General features: G+C 40.9%; 1 protein-coding gene across 3 annotated transcripts in view; it reads right to left on the bottom strand.

Moving 5' to 3' along the window:
* Positions 1 to 453: 453 nt before the first annotated feature.
* The window catches only part of mindy1 (MINDY lysine 48 deubiquitinase 1), a 56572-nt gene continuing 31799 nt past the window's right edge, over positions 454 to 25226 (bottom strand). For all 3 annotated transcript variants that reach the window (XM_033637337.2, XM_033637338.2, XM_078176078.1), the window contains exons 4-12: positions 21183 to 21367; positions 20905 to 20962; positions 12923 to 12987; positions 12598 to 12756; positions 10773 to 10875; positions 8807 to 8949; positions 8374 to 8568; positions 4241 to 4408; positions 454 to 3995 (exon numbers count right to left, since the gene is read on the bottom strand). In XM_033637337.2, the coding sequence (XP_033493228.1) occupies positions 3924 to 3995; positions 4241 to 4408; positions 8374 to 8568; positions 8807 to 8949; positions 10773 to 10875; positions 12598 to 12756; positions 12923 to 12987; positions 20905 to 20962; positions 21183 to 21367 (1148 nt within the window). In that variant the 3' untranslated portion in view covers positions 454 to 3923. The remainder of the gene's footprint in view (positions 3996 to 4240; positions 4409 to 8373; positions 8569 to 8806; positions 8950 to 10772; positions 10876 to 12597; positions 12757 to 12922; positions 12988 to 20904; positions 20963 to 21182; positions 21368 to 25226) is intronic.

Here is a 25226-nt window from a genome sequence, read left to right as displayed (position 1 = left end):
GACATAATTCTGACTGTAATAAAAAATTAAGTTTAATACAAGATACTGAGTCAAAATGGCGACTTTAAGGTAATTCTAATTACGTTATAAAGATATTAAGAAGGAATCCTGACTGTAAGACAAAAATTAAGTTTAAATTGAAGATACTAGGTCATAATTACGACCTTATGTAAATTTGAAAAACATCTTAAAATACTGAGAAATTATTCTGACTGTAAGACAAAATTAAAGTTTAATTTTGGTTATGTCAAAATTGCAACTTTAAGTAAATTTGTGAGATATTTAGTCAAATTTGTGATTTATTTTATTTATTTAAAATTAGACAGTAAATAAAAATTATGACGTTCAGGTTGGTTTAGATCATTAAAAGGTAAAACCAAGTAATAATGTCCTGATACGTTTGTCTTAATGTGTGTAAAAAACAACAAACAAATGAGTCGACACCACACAGAGTTTGATTTTGCGTTTACTGGTAATTTGACATCATGACAAATTAAATACAAAGCTTAAATAGAGCATGGCAGCAGTCCGACAGTCAGACACGTTTAAAAACACCGGACGACAACAGGAAGTACCGGCAATGTTTCAAGTGCTAAATGTTCCCCAACAACATCATCTGATTAAAGAAAACATTTTTTTTTAACTCAGTTTGAGACGTTAACGTTGAACGTGGCTTTAAATAAGTCATTTTAAATCAGGACTCTTACCTTCACTTTGAAACCAAAAAACTGTCCAAAGAGGAAAACCTTCAAACAAGGTCTCAACAGTTTGTTAAACATCTGCTCTTCAGCAGCGCTACGACGAGGGTTTTTATTCCAAAATGTGCTTTTAGTTTGTCTTATCTCAGTCCCAACACCAGAGTGATGAAGTGATGCAGAACATTAATTCTCAAGTTTGTTCCCACAACAGATTATAAATGTACGGAAGCCCAGTGACGCCCAGAATACAGTAATTAGATCTTAGGAATGGCAAAAATTAAAGCACTTATCATAAATCACATGACTTTCTAGGTCATTATTATTGTGAGGCACTAAAGTAAAAAGATTACAATTTGAGTTATTAGGTCAAAATTATGAGATATTAATGAATTTGACAGGATACTTGGTCATAAGTATGAGATTAAAAGTCAACCTTTTGATATATTAGGTCAAAATTATGAGATATAAAGTCAGAATTATGAGATGAAACATGTTGGACTAATTTCTAAATTATCAGATACTGACTTAAGTCATAATTTTAGATTTGGTCATAATAATTTTGAGGCTTTCAGTCATAAATTCAGAATAAAAAGCTCAAACTTTGACTTGGAACATAATAATTTCTAAGTATTTTTATTTTTGTCATTTTATCTATTCATGTCAGGTTTGGGCTTCCATACTGTTGATAAATGAAGAAAATAAGCTCTGCAGTGAACAGAAGACATTTTATATGAATGAGATCAACACATCTGTCACGTGTATAAAACCTGTGTGGGACAAGCGCTGGAAGTTGGCAGTAAACGCATCCACTTTTTTTTTCTGTGATCACATATTTGGCGATTTAAATCATTATTTTGTTCATTTTTTCCTCTGAATGTATTTCTTAAGTGGATGATGTTATATTTTGGTATTAAATATTAATGTATTTGAAGTATCTGGCACTCCCCCCCCCCAACATTTTTAAAACATATTCAACAGCTTGAATACTTCAGGTGAGAATTAAACATTTCTAATTTTAATCTTCGAACAAAATGAGAACATTAACTGGCTGTCAGATCATATGTTCTGCATTTTAGGGGTGAGTCCGTGTACACGTGTTGGAGATCATAAACGGTTATGAAAAATGAGTACACAAAAAACATTTTTGTTTTTAGGGGGGAGGGGGGTGATACTAATTGTTGACTAACTGTGATAGACTGTGTTACCTTCTCCAGTCTGGCGCTCCGAACCGTAGTTGGGAGACACTGGTTTTCTGTAGATTATCTTTACAACTTGGCTCGTTGCTGGTGACTAGCTCTAGGAGTCAAGACCAACTCTGCTTGAAGAATGAGGATGCAGAACTGATGTCCGTGCAGAAGCACATTTATTTCTCCTCTACAGTAGGAAAACATAACATAACGCAGAGCCTTCTCACAGAGACTATGCTGTAACTGGAGCCTATCTAAACACTGTAAACAGACTGCAACCACCCGTAGCATGAACAGTACTATTTTCACGGTGCATTGCCGTCCGTACACTATACGCCACTTTACTTCCCACAACATCTACTACGTCACACCCACACGGCCACTGTCTTAAAGCGAAGGGCTGGCCGGTAACAACTGTGAATATGACAAGAAATGGTGTGAGACCGGGTTTGGCAACAGGCCAGTAGCCTACGTGCTCCGTTCTATTAAAACGGTGCGTTGGTTAAATTGCCGGTTCAGTTGGTATTTGGATAACTGGGGCTTTACTGGTATAATGCTATTGCACCACCCAGTTGTGAAACCCGTGTACACATTTACACGAAAAAAATTACCCACTCTAAACGTTTAGAGATTTTTGTACACGAACTCACCCCTACTGCATTTATTAAAAACACACAAATCAGCGGAAATCTTATGGGACTTTTGTACTGAATCACCTCTGGATTTTAACTGTGTTAACTCCTACTGACCTCCTGGGTTAACGTTTAGCGTCATTTACACTGAAGCGTATTATTGGACAGGATCAGTTTTACCAGATGCGGCTGGACATTTTAATGTTGTTGACTTAAATGGAGCTCACTCCTAAACCGGTATCGCTACCTCTTCTGGTGAAACTGATCCAGAAAAGAGATTTTTTTATTGAAATACAGATTGAATCAACAGATTTCGACCAGTTTCCCTTCATCATTTTTAAGATACCGCTCTCTAATAACCAACAGCTTTATTAATGGACAGTAAATATTCCTAATGCTCAGTTATGTCAGTTATAAGACATAAATAATCTGTTTTGGCTGCAGTTAATCCTCCAGCAGGACATTTACAAAATTTATTTTCAAAATATTTCAAACTACACACTCGATGGATTATAATACAAAGCCTTTATTATTAAAGATTTATTAACTGCAGCTGACTTGTTAACTTTGCTAATGGCAAAAGAAAGTGAGAAATCTGTGGCACTTTCTCAATGACTTATCAATCTTTAAAACCGCAGAACTGATATCTAATCATTTTATTAATGACTAGACTCCAGCTGCAAGTAGTGATAATATAATCTGATGATTACTTTTCAGATCATTTAATTAACTGTTTGTATATAAAATGGCTTGTTTTGTCTGACCTACAATCCAACTAAAAAATACTCACTTTACAGTAAACAAAAAATTATCAGTATTGATATTATTATTATTAATAATAGTAATAATAATAATAATAACAACAAGGCAAAGAAAAGCATTGAATCTTCAAATTTAATAAGGTGAAATGGTATTTTTTTAAAAACATATATGCTTGTAAAAATGATTGAAGGGGTTTTATCATTTATCTAAATAGTTTCTGATTATTTTTCTTAATCATTTCAGCTCTAAACTTGACTATTTCCTACAACCTGGCAATTCCAAAAGATATTCTCTTTGATGGTTTATAGCTGATCAATTAACGATAGTAAATAATTTATTGACCATTACTAAAGCCATTGATTACAACTTATTAATGCTTGATCAGACAGCAGTGTCTGTCTGTGTTAAACCAGACTCAACAGCCATTTTTAACATTTTCACAAACTTTCTGAAACTTGGAATCACATCTGAAACAAACCGTTTAACAAAGCACTGGGGTTTGGCATCAAGCTGTGTGTGTGTGTGTGTGTGTGTGTGCGTGCGTGCGTGCGTGCGTGCGTGTTTGTGTGTTTGGACCTCCTCCCCACTGCAGATAGACCCGACTTGGGGAGTCTGGTGGTTGGTAGTTGACGATGATGAAGAGTCTATAGGACAACACAGTCCGAGTCCTTTTCTCTTCTCCTGGCTCCGCCCTGTTGTGACCCCTGACCTCTGACCTACAGACACAATGACATCATCATCACCACAACAACGACACAAACACACACAAGCTTCAAAATTATTTTCAGATTTTTACACACAAAACATATTTATGTATTTTTTATACTTAAACTGCATTTTTCTGATAATACTTAAATACTTTTAGTGAATGTACATTTTCAATGCAGCATTTTCACTTGCAACAAAATATTTTTTCAGCATAGTAATAGTACTTATCAGTATTCTTCCTGTGTAGTTGTACCTGCTGTGCGGCCTGCAGTGATCCCTGTTGCTGCTGTTGCTGTTGTTGCTGGAGTTGCTGCTGTTGTTGGTATTCCTCCTGTTGGAGCTGTCGGGCCAACTCCAGGTCACTGAGGGGCCCCGGGGCCCCGCCCTGTTGCTGCTGCAGGGACACAGCCACCAGGTAGTCCTAACGCCGAAAAAGATCTGTGTTATTAGGTCAAAATTATGAGATATTAAGTCAGAATTATGAATTACTACGTCATAATTCCCTTAATGAATTTGACAGGATACTTGACCATAAATATGAGAGTAAAAGTCAAATTATGAGATAAAACATGCTGGACTAATTACAAAATCAAATTATTTCAATATCAGAAACTGACTTATGTCATAATAATTTTGAGGCCCTCAGTCATAAATTCAAAATAAAAAGTAAAAATTTTCAGTTATTGGGTCAAAGTGATGAGATAGTAATGATTAGCTCATAACTTTTCAATTCAAAGTTTGTTTGTTTGTTTGTTTGTTTATTTATCAGGGACAATGCATATTAATGAACAGTGAACTGTAAATATATCGGAATTAGCCAAAAGGCTAGTTTTCATCCGCAGTCCCTGGCCAGATCTGAGTTGGACTAAATGACTAAATATAAGTCAAATGTGCGACTTGGGACAAAATAGAGCCCGAGCATCCGCGGTGGGAAGACCCTCTTGAAACTGAAGGAATTATCATTATTTTCGCCAATGAATTGTATTCTGGGGGGGCTTACTCGTGAAACCTTGCACATATATCACATCTGGCGAAATTTAATATTTCAAGGGTCGCATACTCAGGTGCAAAAAAAATGGCTCAGTAGCATGCAATTCAGCACGGAGCAGATCATGCGGGGCAGGAAGTCGTGCACAGAAACAAAATAAAACTTCTGGTTAATTTTCAAAATAAAATACACAGTGTTCATGGCAGATCATATTTCCCTGCACTACACATTGAAAACGTCATAATGGGCAGAGGCAGGCCTGAAGTCAACAGGTCAGAGGTTTTCAGATGTCATTTCACCCCGTTGACACCATGGATGAGGAGATGTCAATCATGGAGGTGCACCGAGATGTCTTCCTACTACTCCTCTGGTTTTGTGGTTCTGTTTATAGAAACTACATCTAGTTATATCGCGCGATTATGCGTGAATTTGCGAGATCTCGTGGGTCCTCGTGACTCCCACTGTCCAGCGGAGCTGCACCGCTCCTCACAGCAAACGCAGCCGGTGGGTGTTGACAGACAGCGGAGCACGCAGCGGATAACAAGCGCAGCTGTTCCGCAACGGACATGCACCCAGAGGAATTCCGGCGTAATGCCGGTTTCACCTACATGTACGAAACTTGGTGGGCACATCTAACATCCCAAGACGTACAAAAAAAAGGCCTCTTGGACCCATTCTCTAAACCCAACAAGGAGGTCGGCCATTTTGAATTTACGGTGCAATTTTGGTGCATTTTTGGCCATTTCCAGGAGTCGTAAATTAACAAACTAGTCCTAGAGATTTTATCCAATCAACTTCAAACCTTGGTCTGCCCCACCGGAAGACCTTGAAGAAGAAAAGTTACTACAGGCTTGAGTTTTTGTCAAACCGTGTGACCCTGGCAAAGTGTCAAACTTAGGTGTGCCGACATGAAACAGGAAGTGGGTTATAACTCCAGCATACATGGTCCAATCTTCCCCAAACTTCACAGGATTGATGACAGTCCTGCCTTGAATACATCTTTATGCCAATATTTGGTATTACTCATAGTGCCACCTACTAGAAAGGAGGTGGTGACAGTCCTGCCCATAACACATGTACACATCAATAATTAGTAATAGTTAAAGCGCTCCCTACTGGTAACAGGAAATGACATGTTTTATACTTTGACGTTTATCTGCTACAAAGTTGACCAGATCCATCTCAAACTTGGTCAAACAAGCCATGAGACCTTGATGATGCTTAATTGTGGAAACTGTGAGTTTTCATCAAACAGCATTGCCATGAAGGCGGGGTGAAGGCCGACGTTAAGCCACAACACAACAATTGGTATTAACTTAAGTGTACTTGGTTCAATCTGCCTGAAACTTCCTTAATAGTCTAGATCTGGACAAGTTTTACGAGTTTCGTCAATGGCCGTGGCAAAATGGCTTGGCCAAGCATTTTTTTTTAATCCACTGCTCATTTTCATTCACTGCTGCTCATTATTATCCACTTCCTATTATTATTATTATTATTATTATTATTATTATTATTATTATTGTTATTTATCGCCGTCTCTTGTATGTTTGTACTTTTTTGCATGCCTAGTTATTTAAGTTTTTTAAGTTTAAATTTGAAATCTTTAATCTGACTCTTTCTCCTTGACTGCTGTAACACTGGAATTTCTCAATTATGGGATCAATAAAGGTGTATCTTATCTTATCTTAAAGAGCAGCCCCTGTGGCATTTTTGACCAACATGCACAAAAATTGGTACACATATGTATCATGCCCAGATGCACAAAAAGTCTCTTAGACCCATTGCCTAAACCCAACAAGGAGGTCGGCCATTTTGAATTCTGTGGTCAGTTTTGGCAGACTAGTCCTAGAGATTTTATTCGATCCACTTCAAACCTTGGTCTGTCCCACCAGAAGACCTTGAAGAAGAAAAGTTATTACGAGCTTGAATTTTCGTCAAACCGTGTGACCGTGGCAAGGCGTCAAATTTAGGTGTACTGCCACAAAACAGGAAGTAGTTTATAACTCCAGCATACATGGTCCAATCTTCCCCAAACTTCACAGGATTGATGACAGTCCCCCCTTGAATACATCTATATGCCAATATTTGGTATTACTCATAGCGCCACCTACTGGCAAGGAGGTACTTCTTTTCAGACATATATCTTTTGATTTATGTGAAATTTACATGTTGTGGTCTATATCTGATGTACAAAATCATGACATATCATTAGTGCATTCTTCAGGGTCAGCACTGAATGGTGTGGGCATGGCGTGGCATCAGGTTTTAATGTCTCGCCATGAAACACGAAATTGCTATAACTTTAGAGTAAATGGTCCAATCTGCACCACACTTCATATGCTTGATAACAGTCTCACCCTGAACACATCTATATGACAATGTTCTGTCATACACATTGCGCCCCCGAGTTGCGCGAAGGTGCGAGGGCCAGTTCATTGCTGCTTGCAGCTTTGATTGCTAAGTATTTTTACTTTTGTCATTTTATCTATTTATTTAATTTTCGGTCAGGTTAGGGCTTCCATACCGTTGAAAAAGGAAGAAAATAAGCTCTGGAGTGAACAGAAGACATTTTATATGAATTATAGCATTAATACTTTGACACAACGTGTATTAAACCTGTGTGAAACAATTGCTGGAAGTTCGCAGCAAACGCATCCACTTTTTTTTTCTGAGATCGCATATTTGGTGATTTAAATCATTATTTTGATCATTTGTTCCTGTAAAATGTATTTCTTGAGTGGATGATGTTGGCTTTTTTTTAATTAAATATTGATACATTTGAAATGTTAATTAAATATTGATACATTTGAAATGATTGGCAATATTTCTTTCCAAAATGTGTTTAGAAAAAAGTGATATTAAGTGTCATAAAGACCAAGATACTCCGTTGTAATTAACATACACTAAAGGCCAAAAGATTGAGTCAGAGCTTATTTTTTGCAATTATTTTTTCTGCATTATTAAACCAGGTGGTTCTAACATCAACAAAGGAGATCTTTCACCATAACCAGGTAGTCCTAACACCAAGACAGACGATCTGTCACAATAACCAGGTAATCCTAACAACAACAAAGAAGTTATGTCACTTTAACCAAGTAGTCCTAACACCAACAAAGATCTGTCACTGTAACTAGGTAGTTCTAACACCAACAAAGAAGAGCTGTCAATATAACCAGGTAGTCCTAACACCAACAAAGAAGATCTGTCACTATAACCAGGTAGTCCTAACACCAACAAGGCAGATCTGTCACTATAACCAGGTAATCCTAACCCCAACAAGGAAGATCTGTCACTATAACCAGGTAATCCTAACCCCAACAAAGCAGATCAATCACTGACAGTCTCAGCTCAGTCACTTCCACCTGGTGGACCTGTCTCACCTGGTTGATGTGTCTCACCTGGTCAATCTGTCTCTGCTGCTCCTGGGCGCTGGGTGGCAGGTTGGTGGTGGGTTGAGCTCGTTGAGGAGGATGACACAGTCTGAAGTCAGAGTCGCAGAAGTTTCCGTCTCCCTCGACATTATGAAGAGACTCCCAGACCAAACCCTCTTCCTGTAGGAATCCCTGATCTGTCACCAACAGGTACAGGTGACCCTGAGGGAGAGAACAAAACTTTATTACCAACAGGTACAAGTGAGAGAGAAAACATACCTTTATTAACAACAGATACAGGTGGCCCAGACAGAGAAAGAGAGAGAACATAACTTTATTGACAAAAGGTACAGGTGTCAGGAAACTAAAATAATTTTAGAGTGTAACTCCACCTTGTGTTTGTTCATAGTGCTGAAGGGTGTGTTTGTGTGTTTGTGTTTGTGTGTTTATGAAGTTCCACCTTGTGTTTGATCATAGTACTGAAGTGGTTATTTCTGAAGAACACAGAGATTTCTCCCTCCTTGGCCGTTGTGTTGAGTTCACACAAACCATGATACGACAGCTGAGTCGCCGTCGACTCCAAAAACTGCTCTGCAACCAGACCTGCAGGGGACACACACACACACACACACACACACATAAACTAAGCACAAAAAGTAAGGAAATTTGTGTTTGGTAGATCATTTCTTTGTTGTAACAGTGCTTCCTGGCAATAAATCTTATACCATCGGAAAGCCTGTTTATTCTCCTTTTAAATGGTGCCACATTTGTAAGGAACATGCATTTGTGGGATGAGCAGCAGAGCTGAATATGTCGGTTGCCCCCATGAACAATTTGTCTAATCTTCTCTGCCAATGCCAAACAGTTTTTGTTGCTGTTGCTATTGCCCTCAGCACCTGTAAGCATGGGTCCTGCTACAGTGGTCAGTTGGTGTCTGCTCCAAGAATCAGCATACCACATTTGACTGATCTGGATAGGGCCCATGCAATAGGGCAACTTTAACCTGGTGTTCCACAAAACCAAGTTGCGGCATTATTTGGAGGTGCCCTAGTACCATCTGCAAACTGAAGGCCAAGTTCCATATAACGGGGGATTTCAGAGACAGGCTGCAAAGTGGGCATCCCAAGAAGATGGCACCCCAAGAAGACCGTTTCCTCATCCTGTCAGCACTAAGAAACAGTGGGCAGTCTTCTACAGATTTGCAGTTAAGGTTTGCAGGACGATATGGCCGATGGCTTTGCCCAGACAATCCGGAACAGACTGCACGCAGCAAATCTCTGGTCTCATAGGGCTGCCAGGAGGCCTGCCATGACTGCCCTTCGCAGTCAGGCCCATTTGCGCTAGTGTCAGCAACACATGCACTGGAACCTGAACATGTAGAGGAACGTTATGCTCAACTATGAGTCCAGATTCTGCCTATGGCAGTTGGATTGTAGGGTCAAAGTGTGGAGAAGATGCGGAGAACGCTTTGCTGATTGCTGCACCAATGGAGTAACATCTTTTGGTGGAGGCAATGTGATGGTGTAGGGCAGCATCTCCCTCACTGAAAAACAAGGCTTGTCATCATCGGAGGCAATCTCAATGCAGAGAGATATCGAGATGAAATTCTGCAACCAGTGGCAATCCCATATCTCCATAGTCTGGGAGTGAACTCTATCCTCCAACATGACAACGCTCGCCCCCACAGAGCGGGGTTTATCAGAGACTACTCCAGAATTTGGGAGTGGAGAGGATGGAATGGCCTGCCAGCAGTCCTGACCTCAACCCCATTGAACACTTGTGGGATCAGTTTAGGCGTGCTGTTTGTGCCAGAGCAACCAACACAATCACGCTGGCTGACTTGCAACAAACACTGGTTGAAGAATGGGGTGCCATCCCACAGCAGTGTGTGACTAGGCTGGTGACCAGCATGAGGAGGAGGTATGTTTCATCCACACGCTGCTGCGGTTCCTCTTTGTTAAATGAACAAATTGTTAAATTGCCAATATGTCTTGTTTCTTCAGACTTCAATCATCCAATCCACCAAACAAGAGTCCAAAAAAAAAACTGTTTGGCATTGGCAGAGAAGATCTGGCAAATTTTCATGGGGACAACCAACACACTCAGCTCTGCTGCTCATCCCACAAATGCATGTTCCTTACAAATGTGGCACCATTTAAAAGGAGAATAAACAGGCTTTCCAACGGTATAAGATTTATTGCCAGGAAGCACTGTTACAACAAATAAATGATCTACCAAACACAAATTTCCTTACTTTTTGTGCTTAGTTTATAAATACACACAGAAATAAACAGAGAGGTGTTTGTTCAGCATGATTCATCAAACCTTTGTGTTCAGTCATTGCACTGGCTGCTGTCTGCAGAGTGTGTGTTTATGTGTATATATTGATGTTTATATTTGCATATGTGTGTGTTTGTGTGTGTTACCTTCACTGACTCGGCTGCTGTCAGCTGAGTGTTTGTAGTCGATGATTTTCTCCACCAGCTGGTTATAGCTCAGTTTCCCCACAGAAGCAACCATCTCTGGACTCTGAACACACAAGAAGCATCAGTAAACGGCTCTGTAAACGCAGCACGGGCGAGGCTCTCCATGACTTCTTTCTTTCCTCAGCAGCAGTTTGTGACGCGCAGAGTGGATAACTGATCTGTCCATCTGTTCAGAGCTGATCAGATTACACCAGTGTATAAGAGGAGCAGCTGCTAGGAGTGAATACAAACTTTAAGACGCAGCAGAATGAATGGTTAACATTCACTTTTAATGCCTCTGATGTTCTGCTGCTCCGTCTTTGTCCTGAATGTACTCTGCGCTCTAGTCTCGCTCACCAGACCTTTCTAAAGAAAAGAAAGGTCTGGCTGGGCTGACTCTCACTTTAAGACTGGAGAAAAAACGCCCCGGCTGCTTGTATTTCTTTCAACCAATCACAATCGTTCTTGGCAGTGCCACAGCAACGGTGCGCTTGCAAAAATATTGCCGGGGAGAAACAGGTTTTGGTGTAACACGCCCACAAAAATATCGCCTACAGGACGCGAACCATGGCAGAAAAATGGCTACATCCCCGCAAGATCAAACACCGCAAAAGTTAGTAAAGGACATGTTGAAAACTGCAACCGGAGGTGGTAGGGCGGGACTTCAGCGGGTGGCTTGTTCCGCCCAATGAGAGGCTGATCTTTGCAGCGAACTTCCACCCACTCAGATTATCTGCGGTCTGACAGTGTTGTGTAAATAACCTAATGGTATATATAATCCAATAGTGCTACTACTGAATGGTTCAGCTCCAAAGTTAGAATCTAATCTTAAATCTATTTGTCAGTGGCGGCTGCTGGTCTTTCAAACAGGGGAAGCTCACTTTAAGTTTACATCATAAAATTTGTCATATTGTAGCAAGGCAGTAACTTATAAAAGGAACATTTAATTGAAGCCGTTTTTCAACCACACTCATGCCATAGATCCACAGCAAAACACACCACAAAGATTTTCAGATGGCTTTAAACACCTGAACTGTACTGTATAAATGGTGAAAATGAGCTATATCGCTTATGGAACTCCGGACGGCATTCTGTCAGAAGAAACACAAAAAGACTGAGCTCGAAATGTGAAGCGCTGTCCATCACAAAGCGGTTCAGCCTTTTAGAGAGTTCCTTCAATCATCATGCCTACCGCTCCATTAGGTCCCAGGAAAGCTAAGCCTCCCTGGAAGTGACGATTTTGTCGCATTTATCCAATGACCGTCTCGCTTTGCTACATGAAAAAAACCTGCTCAGTGCTGTCTCATAGGAATGCTTGGAGGCTCCGCATCCACCGTGCGGACACAAGAATGTATGACAGGGAGGTCGCATTTGAAAACTGGTGATAAACAGCTGATGTTTGAACATCATAGTCATGATGTGAAATGCATCCTAGCGCATGTTTAATGCAATGTAAATTCTTATTTTAATGTAAATTCAATAGTGCATATTTGACCATTTCTTCTATAAAATTTTAAGGGAAGTTCAGCCTGCCCCCTGTAGTTTATTTTGACTCAATCCGACATACAAATCCTCACTGAAGTACCAAGTATGGATTAATCCACTGCTGAAAACAGTCCCCAACAAAGTCACTATTTCCTCCTGTTTGGTTAATAAAAACTACAGTGAGCAGCTGTTTTACGAAAATACTGATGAAACTATATATATTTGATGATCATCAGTAAGAACCAGTGGACTTCTGTGTGTGTGTGTGTGTGTGTGTGTGTGTGTGTGTGTGTGTGTGTACCTGTGGGTCAACCAGCCAGCCATGGTACAGCGGGATGTCCAGCAGGTCGAACACGATACACTCAGGTGTGTACTCAAAGTCTGTCACCCCGGTAAAACGCACATTAACGTCCAGACCCGTGGACAGCTTAGGGAGCACCGCCATGGCATCACTCATATTCTGACACACACACAGGGTCACATGTCAATCATGGCTCCACAGGAGCTTTTAGTTTAACTTTGCAGGTGAACATGTTTGAGATTTCCTGCCTAAACTTTATTGCTAATGTCACCTAGTTTTCCATGAGACAGTAAAAAAAAAAAAAAAAGTGTGTGTGTGTGTTTACCTGTTGGAAGTTGAGCTCCATCCCATCAGCCTTCTCTCTCGGTGTAACAGACAACACACACTCTCCTGCACAACAAACACACAAACATCAGCTGATCACATCTGACATAATTTCACTTAAAATAGATGACATTCTGTAGTGAATCTGGGGTTTTATTTTTAGTAGTTTTGTCCATCACTTCCGTCTGATGGTCTGTCAACATGTTTGCAGATCTCAAACTTATTTGCTCTGGTCTGCCTCTCATATGGACAGACCAATCACGACCATTTATCTAATATGGGGCAAGTCTGATACAGTGACTTCAAGATAATCACCATTAAGGCATTTTTGTAAACAACTAATATATGTTTAAGGTTTTGTTGAATCCGCTATAACGTCAGTGTTGAAAAAATTGGATGTTTTATTTTCTGTAAAAGAAAAACAAAAAACTGCTCTCAAAGGGAAACTTTGCCGATTTTCAACCCGCTCTGTGTTGTTGTTGAGTGGGCAGTACATGCAAATGAACAATACTCAACCTCCCACTGTCTTTTCAATGCCCAGAGCTCCCAGCTCATCTGACAGCGGGGGTTCCCCAGGCAGGGGAAACTGGGCAACAAATTCAGCCCGGGACATTCAGGTCCACCCGCCAACACACCGGCCCACACATTTCTATCCTCTATACACTATACACACTACACAAACGCTGTCCTCAGAATCAACTGCATAAGAAAATCAGCAGTTATTGTTTAATTCCAGACTATAAAATAAATGCAACAATGAATTGGCCACAAACGGCTTTGTGCTTATTATCTAACTTAAAATAAGAGAATATGACTCTATCCTAATGCATCTAATTTTATGCACAATATAATTGTCTGCCCTGCTCTTGTATTACATAAGCCCAGTTTATATCTCCATGGCTCACAGCCATGAACTAAGGAGGTATAAATTGGGCAATAGGCCCTATAGTCAACTTTTAGTCAACTTAATACTACAACAAAAAAATCCCACTACTAAAAAGGTTTTCCTCTGGCTAAAATGTAATGCATAGTAGGCTATGCCTTCACATCGCACCCATCATATTTCTGGTCTCATCCTCCTCCTCATCACGACTGGGGTTAGTCTGTCCCTCAGCTTCATTGTCATTGGGACTGAGCATCATCTAACGTTAATTGCATGATACATCCACAGGAATAAAGCAAGCACATATTTTCTTTTAGTACAGGTCTAAACTATAATGACTTAATGCAATACCTAGTAGGCTAGTTGGTCTCTTGAACTGGATACCTAGAAGATATACGCAATTTGCCAAAGCCAACCTTGCACACTACACACTCACAAACGCTAGCTAACGTTAATGCACCTGCTATGGCACTGTCGGCTCCAGCTCCTTCTCTGTCGTTAGCAACACCAGCAGCCTCAGCCCGTCGACCAATGCCGCGGCCAAACAGGTCGGTTATTTTGGAGCATTTTGCTGCCTCTTCTTGAAAGATTTAAGTTTTTTTATTCAAGTTTTTCCGCGCCACCCTTTCTTTTTTTACCGGCTTTATCCATGTTTTCTGTCTAACGGTCAAACTAGCCTGGTCTGCCATGAGTAAAGACTGATGACTCGACTGAGCCAATCAGATTTCAAGAAAAACAAGGGCCTCTTTCGTATTGGAGGAGGCAGCTCTTATCTCCTCCTTCAAGCATCAAAACAAAAGATTGACACCTACGTTCCCTCTGAACATCTCAACAGCAAACAAACAACATGGGAGGGACACGCATTGCAGTACTGACAGCTAGCAACTAGCTTGACATTCAGTAGTCTTTTTTTCTTCTTTTCTTTCTTTGACCACCGGGCCAGCCCCACCGGCCCACACCAGCCCACTTGGTGACTGGTCCATCGGGATTCGTCCCGAACGTCCCGATGGCCAATCCATCATTGCCAGGTGGTGCTCCGGTCGCTGGTAGCACAGAGAAAGGGCAAACAGTGCTCATCTACCCACACTGCAATGACACAGAGCTAGTTGGATATTGATTAAGTTTTTCTTTGAAGCTTTAGTTGAGAAAAAAAATGTGTTTGCTGCATATCTGACAGGATTCAGTAAAAGTTTAATTTACCAAGTGGCCACGCTGGTCACCAAAAGATGAGGCACAGTGACAAGTTTGTTGCAGGTCTATCCAATTGTGTCCAAAGAAATTTTGATCTATAGCCACTGAAAACACACCGTGGAAGTCTCTACGTCGATGCAGAGTCTATGCCGTAGGTATGGTGTCGATTTGACATCCCACATCCCACAGTTATAAATCCCACATAACAGGATACGTGGTCAGCCAAATGAATATGAACTTAAAATGCTATTTATTTCTAATCTGTGAAGTTAAAGTAAAGGAAAATGTTTTCAGCTTACGAAAATAGACAGGTTTCTGTGGCTGCAACGTTTAGTCACATTTCTGGGGATGTGCACGTCAGGCTATGGCGTATGTTACGGCATAGGTTCAGAGCCGATTGGACGTAGAAGTATAAATACCGCTTAACTTGCATTTGTTGTGTCAGAATAATTTACTTAGTGAGTACACATTTATCAATACTGACTGAAATAATGGACACCAGAATTATGATTTAATTTTATTTTTGACAGGAAGACTTCTGAAAAAAAAAAAAAAAAAAAAAAACAATGATCATTTTGACAAATTAATCATTGAAGTCAAACTGAAATCACATTTAGTCAAAAGTAATTGTTTCTAAGAGCTGGGTAGGCTGTTTTATTTTGTCGTCATTTGGCAAAAATCCCAAGGTAACCTTTGAGCATATTGTAGACAGACTTGCAGACTTTGTCCAATCACAGGTCATTTCAGTGAGAGAGTGTTCCTATTGGCTGTTCTACAAATGAAAATGCACGTGCACATCCCTTCTGTGAAAGCCTGATTTAATGGTGAAGAATCCTGCAGAGAAAGTTGCTTTTTTCAGAACTGGCAACAACTGCCTACACTGCAAAGATGGACTGAACGAAAAGAGAGTTTGACAACTAATGAAGTGAAACACGTGACAATATCGGTGAAGTGTTTCAGAGATACATTGTAAAGGGATAGTGCACCGAGAAATGAAAATTCAGCCATTATCTACTCACCCTCATGCTGAGGGAGGCTCAGGTGAAGTTTTAGAGTCCTCAGAGATCGGCGGGGGGAGTGGCTAGCACACCTAATGGCTGACGGCGCCCCAGACTAACGTCCAAGAACACAAAATTGAATCCACAAAGTATCTCCATACTGCTCATCCGTAGTGATCCAAGTGTCCAACATGTCTGAAGACTTTGAAATTGAGGAGGAACAGCATTTCTTTGTTGAGCCGTATTTGTTTGAGCCCGAGTATACGGACGGAACTCAGGCTACTGGACGAAGCAACTGCCGCAGCTCATGAGCCTAGCCCTCAGCCAGCCAAAGAATACCAGAGTCGAGAACTGGAAACCTGGTGGTGTAGTTGTTTCAAATGCAAAGCAATGCCAACGGATGAGGAAAGTCTTTGCTGCTCAGACTGGGAATTGGCGATGCCTGCACTTGAGACATCAGTACTGACGAGACTGCTGCTCTTCAGAGACCGTGCATCACCGATCACCATGAGTGCGCACATGTGAGCACTGAGCACAGAGAAGCAGTCAGAGCTACAGGCTACAGTGAGGCTAAAAACAGAGTTAAATGACGTTTTTCGAAACAACTTTTTATGTCGGGGCTTCAGGACACTTGGATCACTACGGATGAGCATGTTGGAGATATTTTGTGGTTTCAATTTTGTATTCTTGGACGTTAGTCTGGGCCGCCATCAGCCATTAGGTGTGCTAGCCACTAGGGGTGTAACGATACATCAATCCACATCGATTCATTGATTAACGATCAGATTACATCGACGCAAAATGAAAACATCAATCCATATCGTCATCTTAAAGATACACCTTTATTTTGAAATTCACATAGCACGTCTGTGTCACCATTTCCGGGCAAGCGCGCCTCCACTCAAACAACAAACAGCGCCGCCCGGGCAGTTCATGGCAAGCAGCACGGAGAAAGACGGCGATGAAATTCGCTCTCCTCTCGGGAATAAGTCGGCGGTCTGGAAATATTTCGGATTCCGGAGGAAAGACGGCTCAACAGACAAAACACTAGGGACGTCCCGATCCAGCTTTTTCACTTCCAATCTGATACCGATATTACAGCCTTGAGTTTTTGCTGATACTGATCTGATCCAAGCATGTATTATGCCTATTCACTTATTTTGTTGTCAGTCATGTTAGAAAAGGTTTGATCAAGCAATATTACTCTATCAAGAACAACTACTTAATCAGGTTAGTTAGAATGATCCACAACAGTTGGTATGAGAAACTGACCTGTTTATTGTTAACAGGGTTAAATAAACAAACTTTAAACTTGAACATTAACATTAAATGAAAAATATAGCTGGTTTGCTTTGGCTGCTTTGGCTCCTTAATAAATAGAAAATAAATCAACACAAGAAATCTTTAAAATGTCTAACATTGAAATTAAAATAGCAGCAAGACTCCACACACTTGTGCTTTGCCCCCTAATAAATAAAAATAAGATTAACACCACAAGACATTGTTGACATTTAACAAACAATGCAGCCTTTCCTTTTCAGTTATTTTTGTAGTGCCAGTGTCAGCCTGGTGCTGCTGTTTCCTGTGTGTCTGCATGCTGGCCTGGTGGATTGATAGTAAGTGCTGGAGCAGATCACTGGAATGGACTGCTTGAATCGCGGAGCTGGCCGGAAAACCTGGATCGGATTCCACAAAAACTGGATCGGAGTTCTTGGATCGGCATTTTTCCATGCAGTCCGATCTGATGCTGACGCACGTTTTTTGCTAATATCAGTGGCCGATACTGATCTGAATATCGGATCGGGACATCCCTACAAAACACACGCCATATGCAAACAATGCCAGTGCGAGTTGAAATACTCGGGAAACACAACGAACTTGGCTGGGCACCTAAAGAAGAAACATGGCATTGACCCGCGTGCTAACGTTAGCTCCAGCGTTACCGTGCCAGAAGCCTACACACCAGCTTTGACAACAACAACAAACCAAAAAGAGCAACAAGTATCACGGGTGCCATTTCATATTTTATTTGCAAAGACATGAGACCTTACACTGTTGTCGAGAATGATGGCTTTCGTGAACTACTGCATACTCTGGAGCCGAAATACACAGTACCATCAAGACAGCACTTCAGTGAAACGTGCATACCGAGACTGTGCACTCAAGTTAAAGATGAAGTTAAACGTGAGTTACTGCATGCAGACAGAGTCGCTATCACTACAGATGGATGGACGTCATGTACAACACAAGCCTACGTAACTGTAACCTGTCATCATATTGACAATGACTGGCAAATGAAGAATTATGTTCTTCAGACACGGATTTTGAACGACGCACACACAGGAGTAAATATTGGCACAGTTTTGAAGGCGGCATGCGAGGAGTGGAATTTAAGCGACAAAAACCCTGCGCTTGTAACAGTGCATAAAACAGCAACATGTCTGTCGCTGGAGTAGAGGCAAGTCTGTCACCGCACATCAGATGCTTTGGGCATACTATAAACTTGGCCACACAGAAAGGCCTGAAATGTGCTGGTGCTGCACGTCTTCTGGGGAGAGTGAGACGGGTCGTGTCATTTTTCCACCGCAGCACAGTGGTGACCTCGCTTTTAAAAGAGAAGCAGAAGTTGCTCTAACTTCCAGAACACAAGCTAAAACAAGACGTAATCACAAGCTGGAACAGTTCGTTTGAAATGTTAGAACAGTTTCTGGAGCAACAAGCTGCGGTGTATGCTTCACTCCTGGACAGAAAACTGAGGAAAGGTGCAAATGACGTGCAGACACTCAGCAAAGGAGACATCTCTGCAGCTGAAGACTTAGTTAAGCTACTCGGACCAGTAAAAAGTGCCACCACCATCATGTGTGAGGAACAGCAGCCCACGGTATCTATGATTGCACCACTCAAAGCTAAGTTGTTGGAGCATTACAGTATCTCAGAGGAAGACTCCACTTTAGTGACAGAGATGAAGCAGACAATGACCCAGGAGCTTCAGCAGCGATATGTGGACGTGCAGCAAGCCCTGCTGAGAGCATCTGCCTTAGACACAAGGTTCAAGAAGCTGCCATTCTTAAGTGAGGAGGAGAGAGATGCAACTTTCCAGTGTCTCATACAAGAGGCTGCGGAGCTGTGGGACGAGAAAGTAAGATAATATTTTTTTGTTTGTGGTAGAAAAGCTATTATTCGTGAATATATTAATTACTTCTTTTATTGTTGACATGATTTACATTTACATTTGCGTGTGTGTGTATGTGTGTGTGTGTTAATCATCTACAGAATGGCACAGTGGCACAGGTTGAGAAAGCACCTCCTCACTCCTCATCTGATGACCCAGCACCACCTCACTCATCTGGTGACCCAACCTCTGATCAACCTGACTTGGTGCCTGCTTCCCAGGTTCAATCCACTGAACAAGGTGTGTGTTTCCTTTTTGTGGACAGTGTTTGATTCAATGTTATAGACAAGTGAATGAGTGCATTAAAAAATAAGCTAATAAGTGTTTGGAGTGTGTACAAAAAAGATATTTTGTCCTCTGAAATATTAAAATCTTGTGTTCTGTGTCATTTTAGATTATGTCCCCACTTCCAAGAGGTCAAAGGTACTTGAGGATCTCTTTGGTGACACCTTATTCACTGTGGACCCTAGCCAGACTGCCAAGACCTCCAGAGAGCTAGCCCATGCTGAGGTTGCTAAGTATAAAGACACTGCATCTTTGATCCTGGGAGGTAGTGTGTTAAAGTGGTGGAAAAGTCATCAGACTGAGTTTCCCCTCCTGGCCAACCTTGCCAAAACTTACCTCTGCATTCCTGGTACTAGTATACCCTCTGAGCGTGTATTTAGCACTGCGGGTGACATTGTGCGTTCAGAGCGTAGCGTTTTGTCTCCTGAACATGTTCAGTTTATTTTTTTGAAGAAAAACCTCTGAAACAAGAAAACTGGAGGACATACTTAGAGATCTGTCAGTAAGCTATGATAAAAGCCAAAGAGCTGTCACCACATTTCTGATAATTACACGCAAAGGACTTTGTTGAAGTATTTTACTAATACAATATGCACTAAGAAGATGTGGAATTGTTTACATTTGTTTTGTTCTAATTTGTTCTCCAGCTGAAATTGCTTATTTTGGTTAAGAAAAATATATATAAGATGTAGTGGATACTGGATACAGTAGCTGTGATGCAGGGCGACTGTACTGTATTTGCACTTTAAAGTATAGGTTAAGACCTTGGTTAAGTTCTAACTGTTAAAAATACTGTGTTTATGAGACACAAAAGAGTGAAGGTTTACAAAAATCGTGCTTTAATGTATAAAAAAATGGGGACTTAAAGTTCTTTCAGTTTTGTTTTATAGGATGTGAATGTTTTAAAGCTGAATATCTCTTACGTTTGTTTCTGTATGACTGAAAGGTCATCAAGGGCTCTAAGTTAACTGATAAAAAAAGTGCACTTAAACATGAGAAATGTGAGACAGAAGAATACTGTTTTTCATTTAAATGCCTGATACCTGGAAGAGTTCAAAAATAAAAGGGTCAAATCATATTCTAGTTGTTTTTGTGAGTTGATGTAAATGATTGTGTTAGATGGGCATATGATATCGCATCATATCGATCGCAGGCTCCTGAATCGAATCGAATCGAAATCGTATCATGACAGACATCGTATCGTCATCCAAACAAATCGATATAATATCGTATCGTGATGAAGCTGGTGATTTACACCCCTACTAGCCACTCCCCCCGCCGATCTCCGCAAGGGATGTGAGGACTCTAAAACTTCACCAGAGCATTCCTCAGCATGAGGGTGAGTAGATAATGGCTGAATTTTCATTTTTGAGTGCACTATCCCTTTAAGTAAGAACCAGTGGACTTGGAGCTGAGAGACACACAGGAAAGTGTGTGTGTGCGTGTGTATGTACCCAGGTGAGCCATCAGGTCCTCAGTGGTGACAACTTCTGTCTGAGCGGGAAGTTTAGCCTGAAAACACAAAGAGTTACTACAATTAACAAATACTACAACATAAATATAAACATGAAGCAGCGTGTCTCCTGATGAAGATTAAAGAGTCAGCTCACTCCACAACTGTCACTGTGTTTTTGACAGGGGTGGAAGATGTACTTTAACATCAGTAAAAGTATTGATACCACAGCGTAGAAATACTCTGTTAGAAGTAAATAAAATTTTACTTGTGTTTTACCTTCCAGCGGAGGAACAAAGTGTTCATGATAGCCAGCAGGGGGCAGGGTCCGTTCTCACTCTGAGTGATGATAGGAGTCTTCTTCTCTTTCCAGGTGATCCACTTCACCAGGTAATATGCTGGCATGGATGGCCCCGCCTCTGGAGCAGCAGCAAGAGGAGCAGCAGCAGCAGCTACAGCACCCCCTGTGGACAGGAAGACAATTACAGTCACACATACTGATTAGTGATGTCATGAGAACCGATACTCGCGATACCTTTTGATTCCATGGTGAAAAAACCCGGGCGATAATCATATTTTTTGAAAAACCGGAAGAACCGATACCAGCGTAAAAATCGGTGCTATGACTCTTCCGGAACTGATGGCGGCAGTATACGCCATATAGTGTTACAGTCCATGCCAACATTCAGAGCGAGGGGGTGACGAGGAAGAGGAGAGAGCGGTTGCCCGTTAAAGCCCAAATTCAGAACCAGTCACGGCTGCACTTTTGGCAAGAAAATAGATCTGCTAGCAATATATGCAGTTTTAAACACCACTTTGTCTGTTTATTAATTGCTTTTAACACGTTTCGAATTGCTTCTGAACCGTCCGTGCTCCGTGCAGAGCTTTGTCCAGACTCTGGACATCTCCCTCTCTCCTCCAGGGAGAGAGTCCGGTGGTCTCCTATGAGCCCAGCCTTCGAGACTTGCAACGCTCCGTTAAATGTCATTCAGTTCATCAAAAAAAATATCCCAATTAAAATCAGTAGCATAATAAGCAGATATGTTCCATGTTATTTTGTTTAATTTCAACAACACAGACAACAGCTTGAACAAGCTGCGTAGAGCTAACAATCAGGGATTTCACTCTCAGCAGTACCTGACCGCGCATGCACGTCTACTTCCGAAACACAGTGGTTGGGGTGCGTTTGAATTATTGTACCGGGACGTTTGATTTTTCCACAACTAGACCATGGACGTCAAAAAACAGCATTTGCACTGGGACAGGACAAACAATAAATGAAACCAACGAAATTCCAAACATTCTTGTGGTTGGCTCCAACGCTGTCAGTGTGATTTAAATAGTAAATATTTAAATAGTTTGAGTTTATTGCGGATATTGATCAATGTTTTTTACAATGAAAAATAGGTAAAGAGGAGTAAGTAATATCAATCTGTTGATAGAAATGTTATTTATATGCAAATATTTTAATAAAACATTTCTTGTTTAAGTACAAGGTGTCTTAGGATTTTTTTTAATTTTTTTACCGTGGTATCGACTTTGGTATCGAGAATCGTGTAATTTTACTGGTAATGGCACCAACTACTGAATTTTGGTATTGTGACATCCCTAATACTGATACAGAGATCAGGAGGAAGTATTCAGATCTTACTGCATTAGTAGTACAAATACCAAGGGCAAGGCTGTGGCCGCCTAGAAGGTGCTTGTGATTGGGAAATGCAAGTAGATTTAGGGGGAAAGCTTGTTGTTCCCCAGGAAATTGTACCAAGCAGAGGCCTGACATAGTGTTGTGGTCAGTGAGTCAACGGATAGTTTATTTCATTGAGCTGACAGTTCCTTGGGAAGACTAAGTGGAAGAAGCCTATGAAAGAAATAAGCTTAGATATGCAGACTTAGGATCAGAAGCTGAGTAGCAAGGATGGAAAACTAGGATTTGAGAAAGCCATGTGTAAGTAAGGTAAAGGAGGTTATTGGGTTGGTGTGGGGAGCAGTGAGACCTGGCATTAGGGGAGTGTCTCTGGGACACCAGAGATCATTGTCTAGCCTCCTGGAGGTGTCGTGGGACCAACTAGACGAAACACTGGTGAAAGGAGGTTCCCACCCGATGACCCAAAGACATGTAAGTTATCACTGCTCACTGGTCTGTATAGTTAAGCCTTGTCATAATAGCTTATCATAGGGGCTTAGGAGTTATTCACTGAGTGCTGATCCTTTCTCTAGAGCACAAACTTCTTATGTTTATTTGAATTGAATGTTTACACAAAATTCTGACCCTACCATCTGAATGTCGCAGCAGAAATCGAGACTCATCAGAACAGGCAACATTTTTCTAATCTTCTATTATCCAGTTTTGGTGAGCCTGTGTGAATTGTAGCCTCAGTTTCCGGTTGCCAGCTGACAGGAGTGGCACTTGGTGTGGTCTTCTGCTGCTGTAGCCCATTTGCTTCGAGGTTCGACGTGTTGTTGTTTCAGAGATGGTCTTCTGCATACCTTGGTTGTAAAGAGTGGTTATTTGAGTTACTGCTGCCTTTCTATCATCTTGAACCAGTCTGGCCATTCTCCTCTGACCTCTGCAATCAACAAGGCATTTTCGTCTAGAGAACTGCTCACTAGATATTTTCTCTTTTTCAGGCCGTTCTCTGTAAACCCTAGAGATGGTTGTGTGTGAAAATCCCAGTAAATCATCAGTTTCTGAAATACACAGACCAGCCCATCTGGCACCAACAACCTCTTTTTTTATTAAAGAAACTAAGAACAAAAGGTCACCATGGGTGTTACAAGGTCAAATCACAGTACTTTTTTCTTTTTTCCTTTACATATATACACAATCTATTTCTCCCAGTATTTTGTATGTTTTTCCATCTCAAGTCTTAAAATAAAAGAAAGTCTTTCCATACAGTATATTTCATATATAATCCCCAACCATTGGGCCAATGTTGGAGGATCAACTTCCAACTATTTGTGAGTTATGGCTTTCCTGCTACCTGCCAAAAGTATCTTTAATAAATACTTATCTTTGTGTGGGACAGTTTCAGGTATTTTTCCTAAGTATAATGTGACAAATGAATAGACATACCAATTATCTTAATCTCTTGCCAATAGAGTTGGTTTTTTGGGCATGCCCAGAAACTAGAAAAATGAATGTCTAGTGAGGTTCCACATTAAATTAAAACAAATATCGCGAAAATTTGAAAGGAACTGGTGATTAACCAAACTGGAAGAATCTTGTTTAGTCTGGGAAGACAGTCTCAACGTATAGGAGGGCCCCCCACAATGCCAGAGCAAACTATTACTCATCATTATTAGAAGAAAATAAGAACAACGCCAGGTTTCTTTTCAGCACTATAGCCAGGCTGACAATGCATGTCACTAACTCAGCTTCTTCTCCGGAGCCTTTGTGCTCCACTGTCTGGCAGGTTACCTCGTATTGCAGCTGTGCCTGGATCATGTGATATGGTTGTGCTGCTGCCGTGGTCCTGCCTGATGCCTTCTACTGCTGCTGCTATTATTAATCATACCTCTACTATTATTATACACATATAATTACTGTCATGTCAATTACTGTTAATGTTGTGAGCTTCTGTCATTACTGTCAGTCCTGCATCTCTCTCTCTCTCTGTCTCTCTCTGTTTCTGTCTCTCTTTATGTATCATTTTGTCATATGGATTATTGTAAATTTATTATGTTGATCTGTTCTGTACAACACCTGAGGTTTCTACCATTTTTTGTCCCCCGTTAAAAGTTTTTTTGGGGGGAATTTTTCCTTATCTGCTGTGAGAGTCCAAAGGACAGAGGGATGTCATATGCTGTAAAGCCATCTGAGACAAATTGTGATTTGTGATATTGGGCTTTATAAATAAAACTGACTGATTGATTGACACTGCCTCCAACAAAAGCCTTGGCTCTGTAGGCCTGTTCGCAGTACTGTTAGTCTTGGGGTGATATAGAATCGCATAAGGTTTTTCCAACTAAACTCCCTCAAGGACCTTGAGTTTGCAGTAGCTGCCTGTGTCTAACATATCTCTGTCCAGTCTAACTTGCAGGTATCTGTAACTATATATAAGTCCTGCTTTTCTAGTCCAAATGTCTTGATATATCCCGATCGCTCTGTAATTTTCTCTTGGAGATGACCGAACAGAAGACGTGATACCTCTTCTGACCCACAGTTTAAATCTCCCATCCAACCTAGTAAGTTCAAATCCTGGGTCAAATGCTACCCAACTCAAGAAGTTTCCTCAATACCTCATACTGCAGTCTAACAGAAAATAAGGTCCATTGTTTCAGTTTACTATAGCTCCTTTTAGCCTGACTTTTGTTGCCTAA

This window comes from Epinephelus lanceolatus, chromosome 16, assembly GCF_041903045.1.
Source record: "Epinephelus lanceolatus isolate andai-2023 chromosome 16, ASM4190304v1, whole genome shotgun sequence".
Classification (NCBI taxonomy): domain Eukaryota; kingdom Metazoa; phylum Chordata; class Actinopteri; order Perciformes; family Serranidae; genus Epinephelus; species Epinephelus lanceolatus.
Note: the sequence above shows the minus strand (reverse complement) of the source record. Positions and strands in the feature narration are given on the sequence as shown.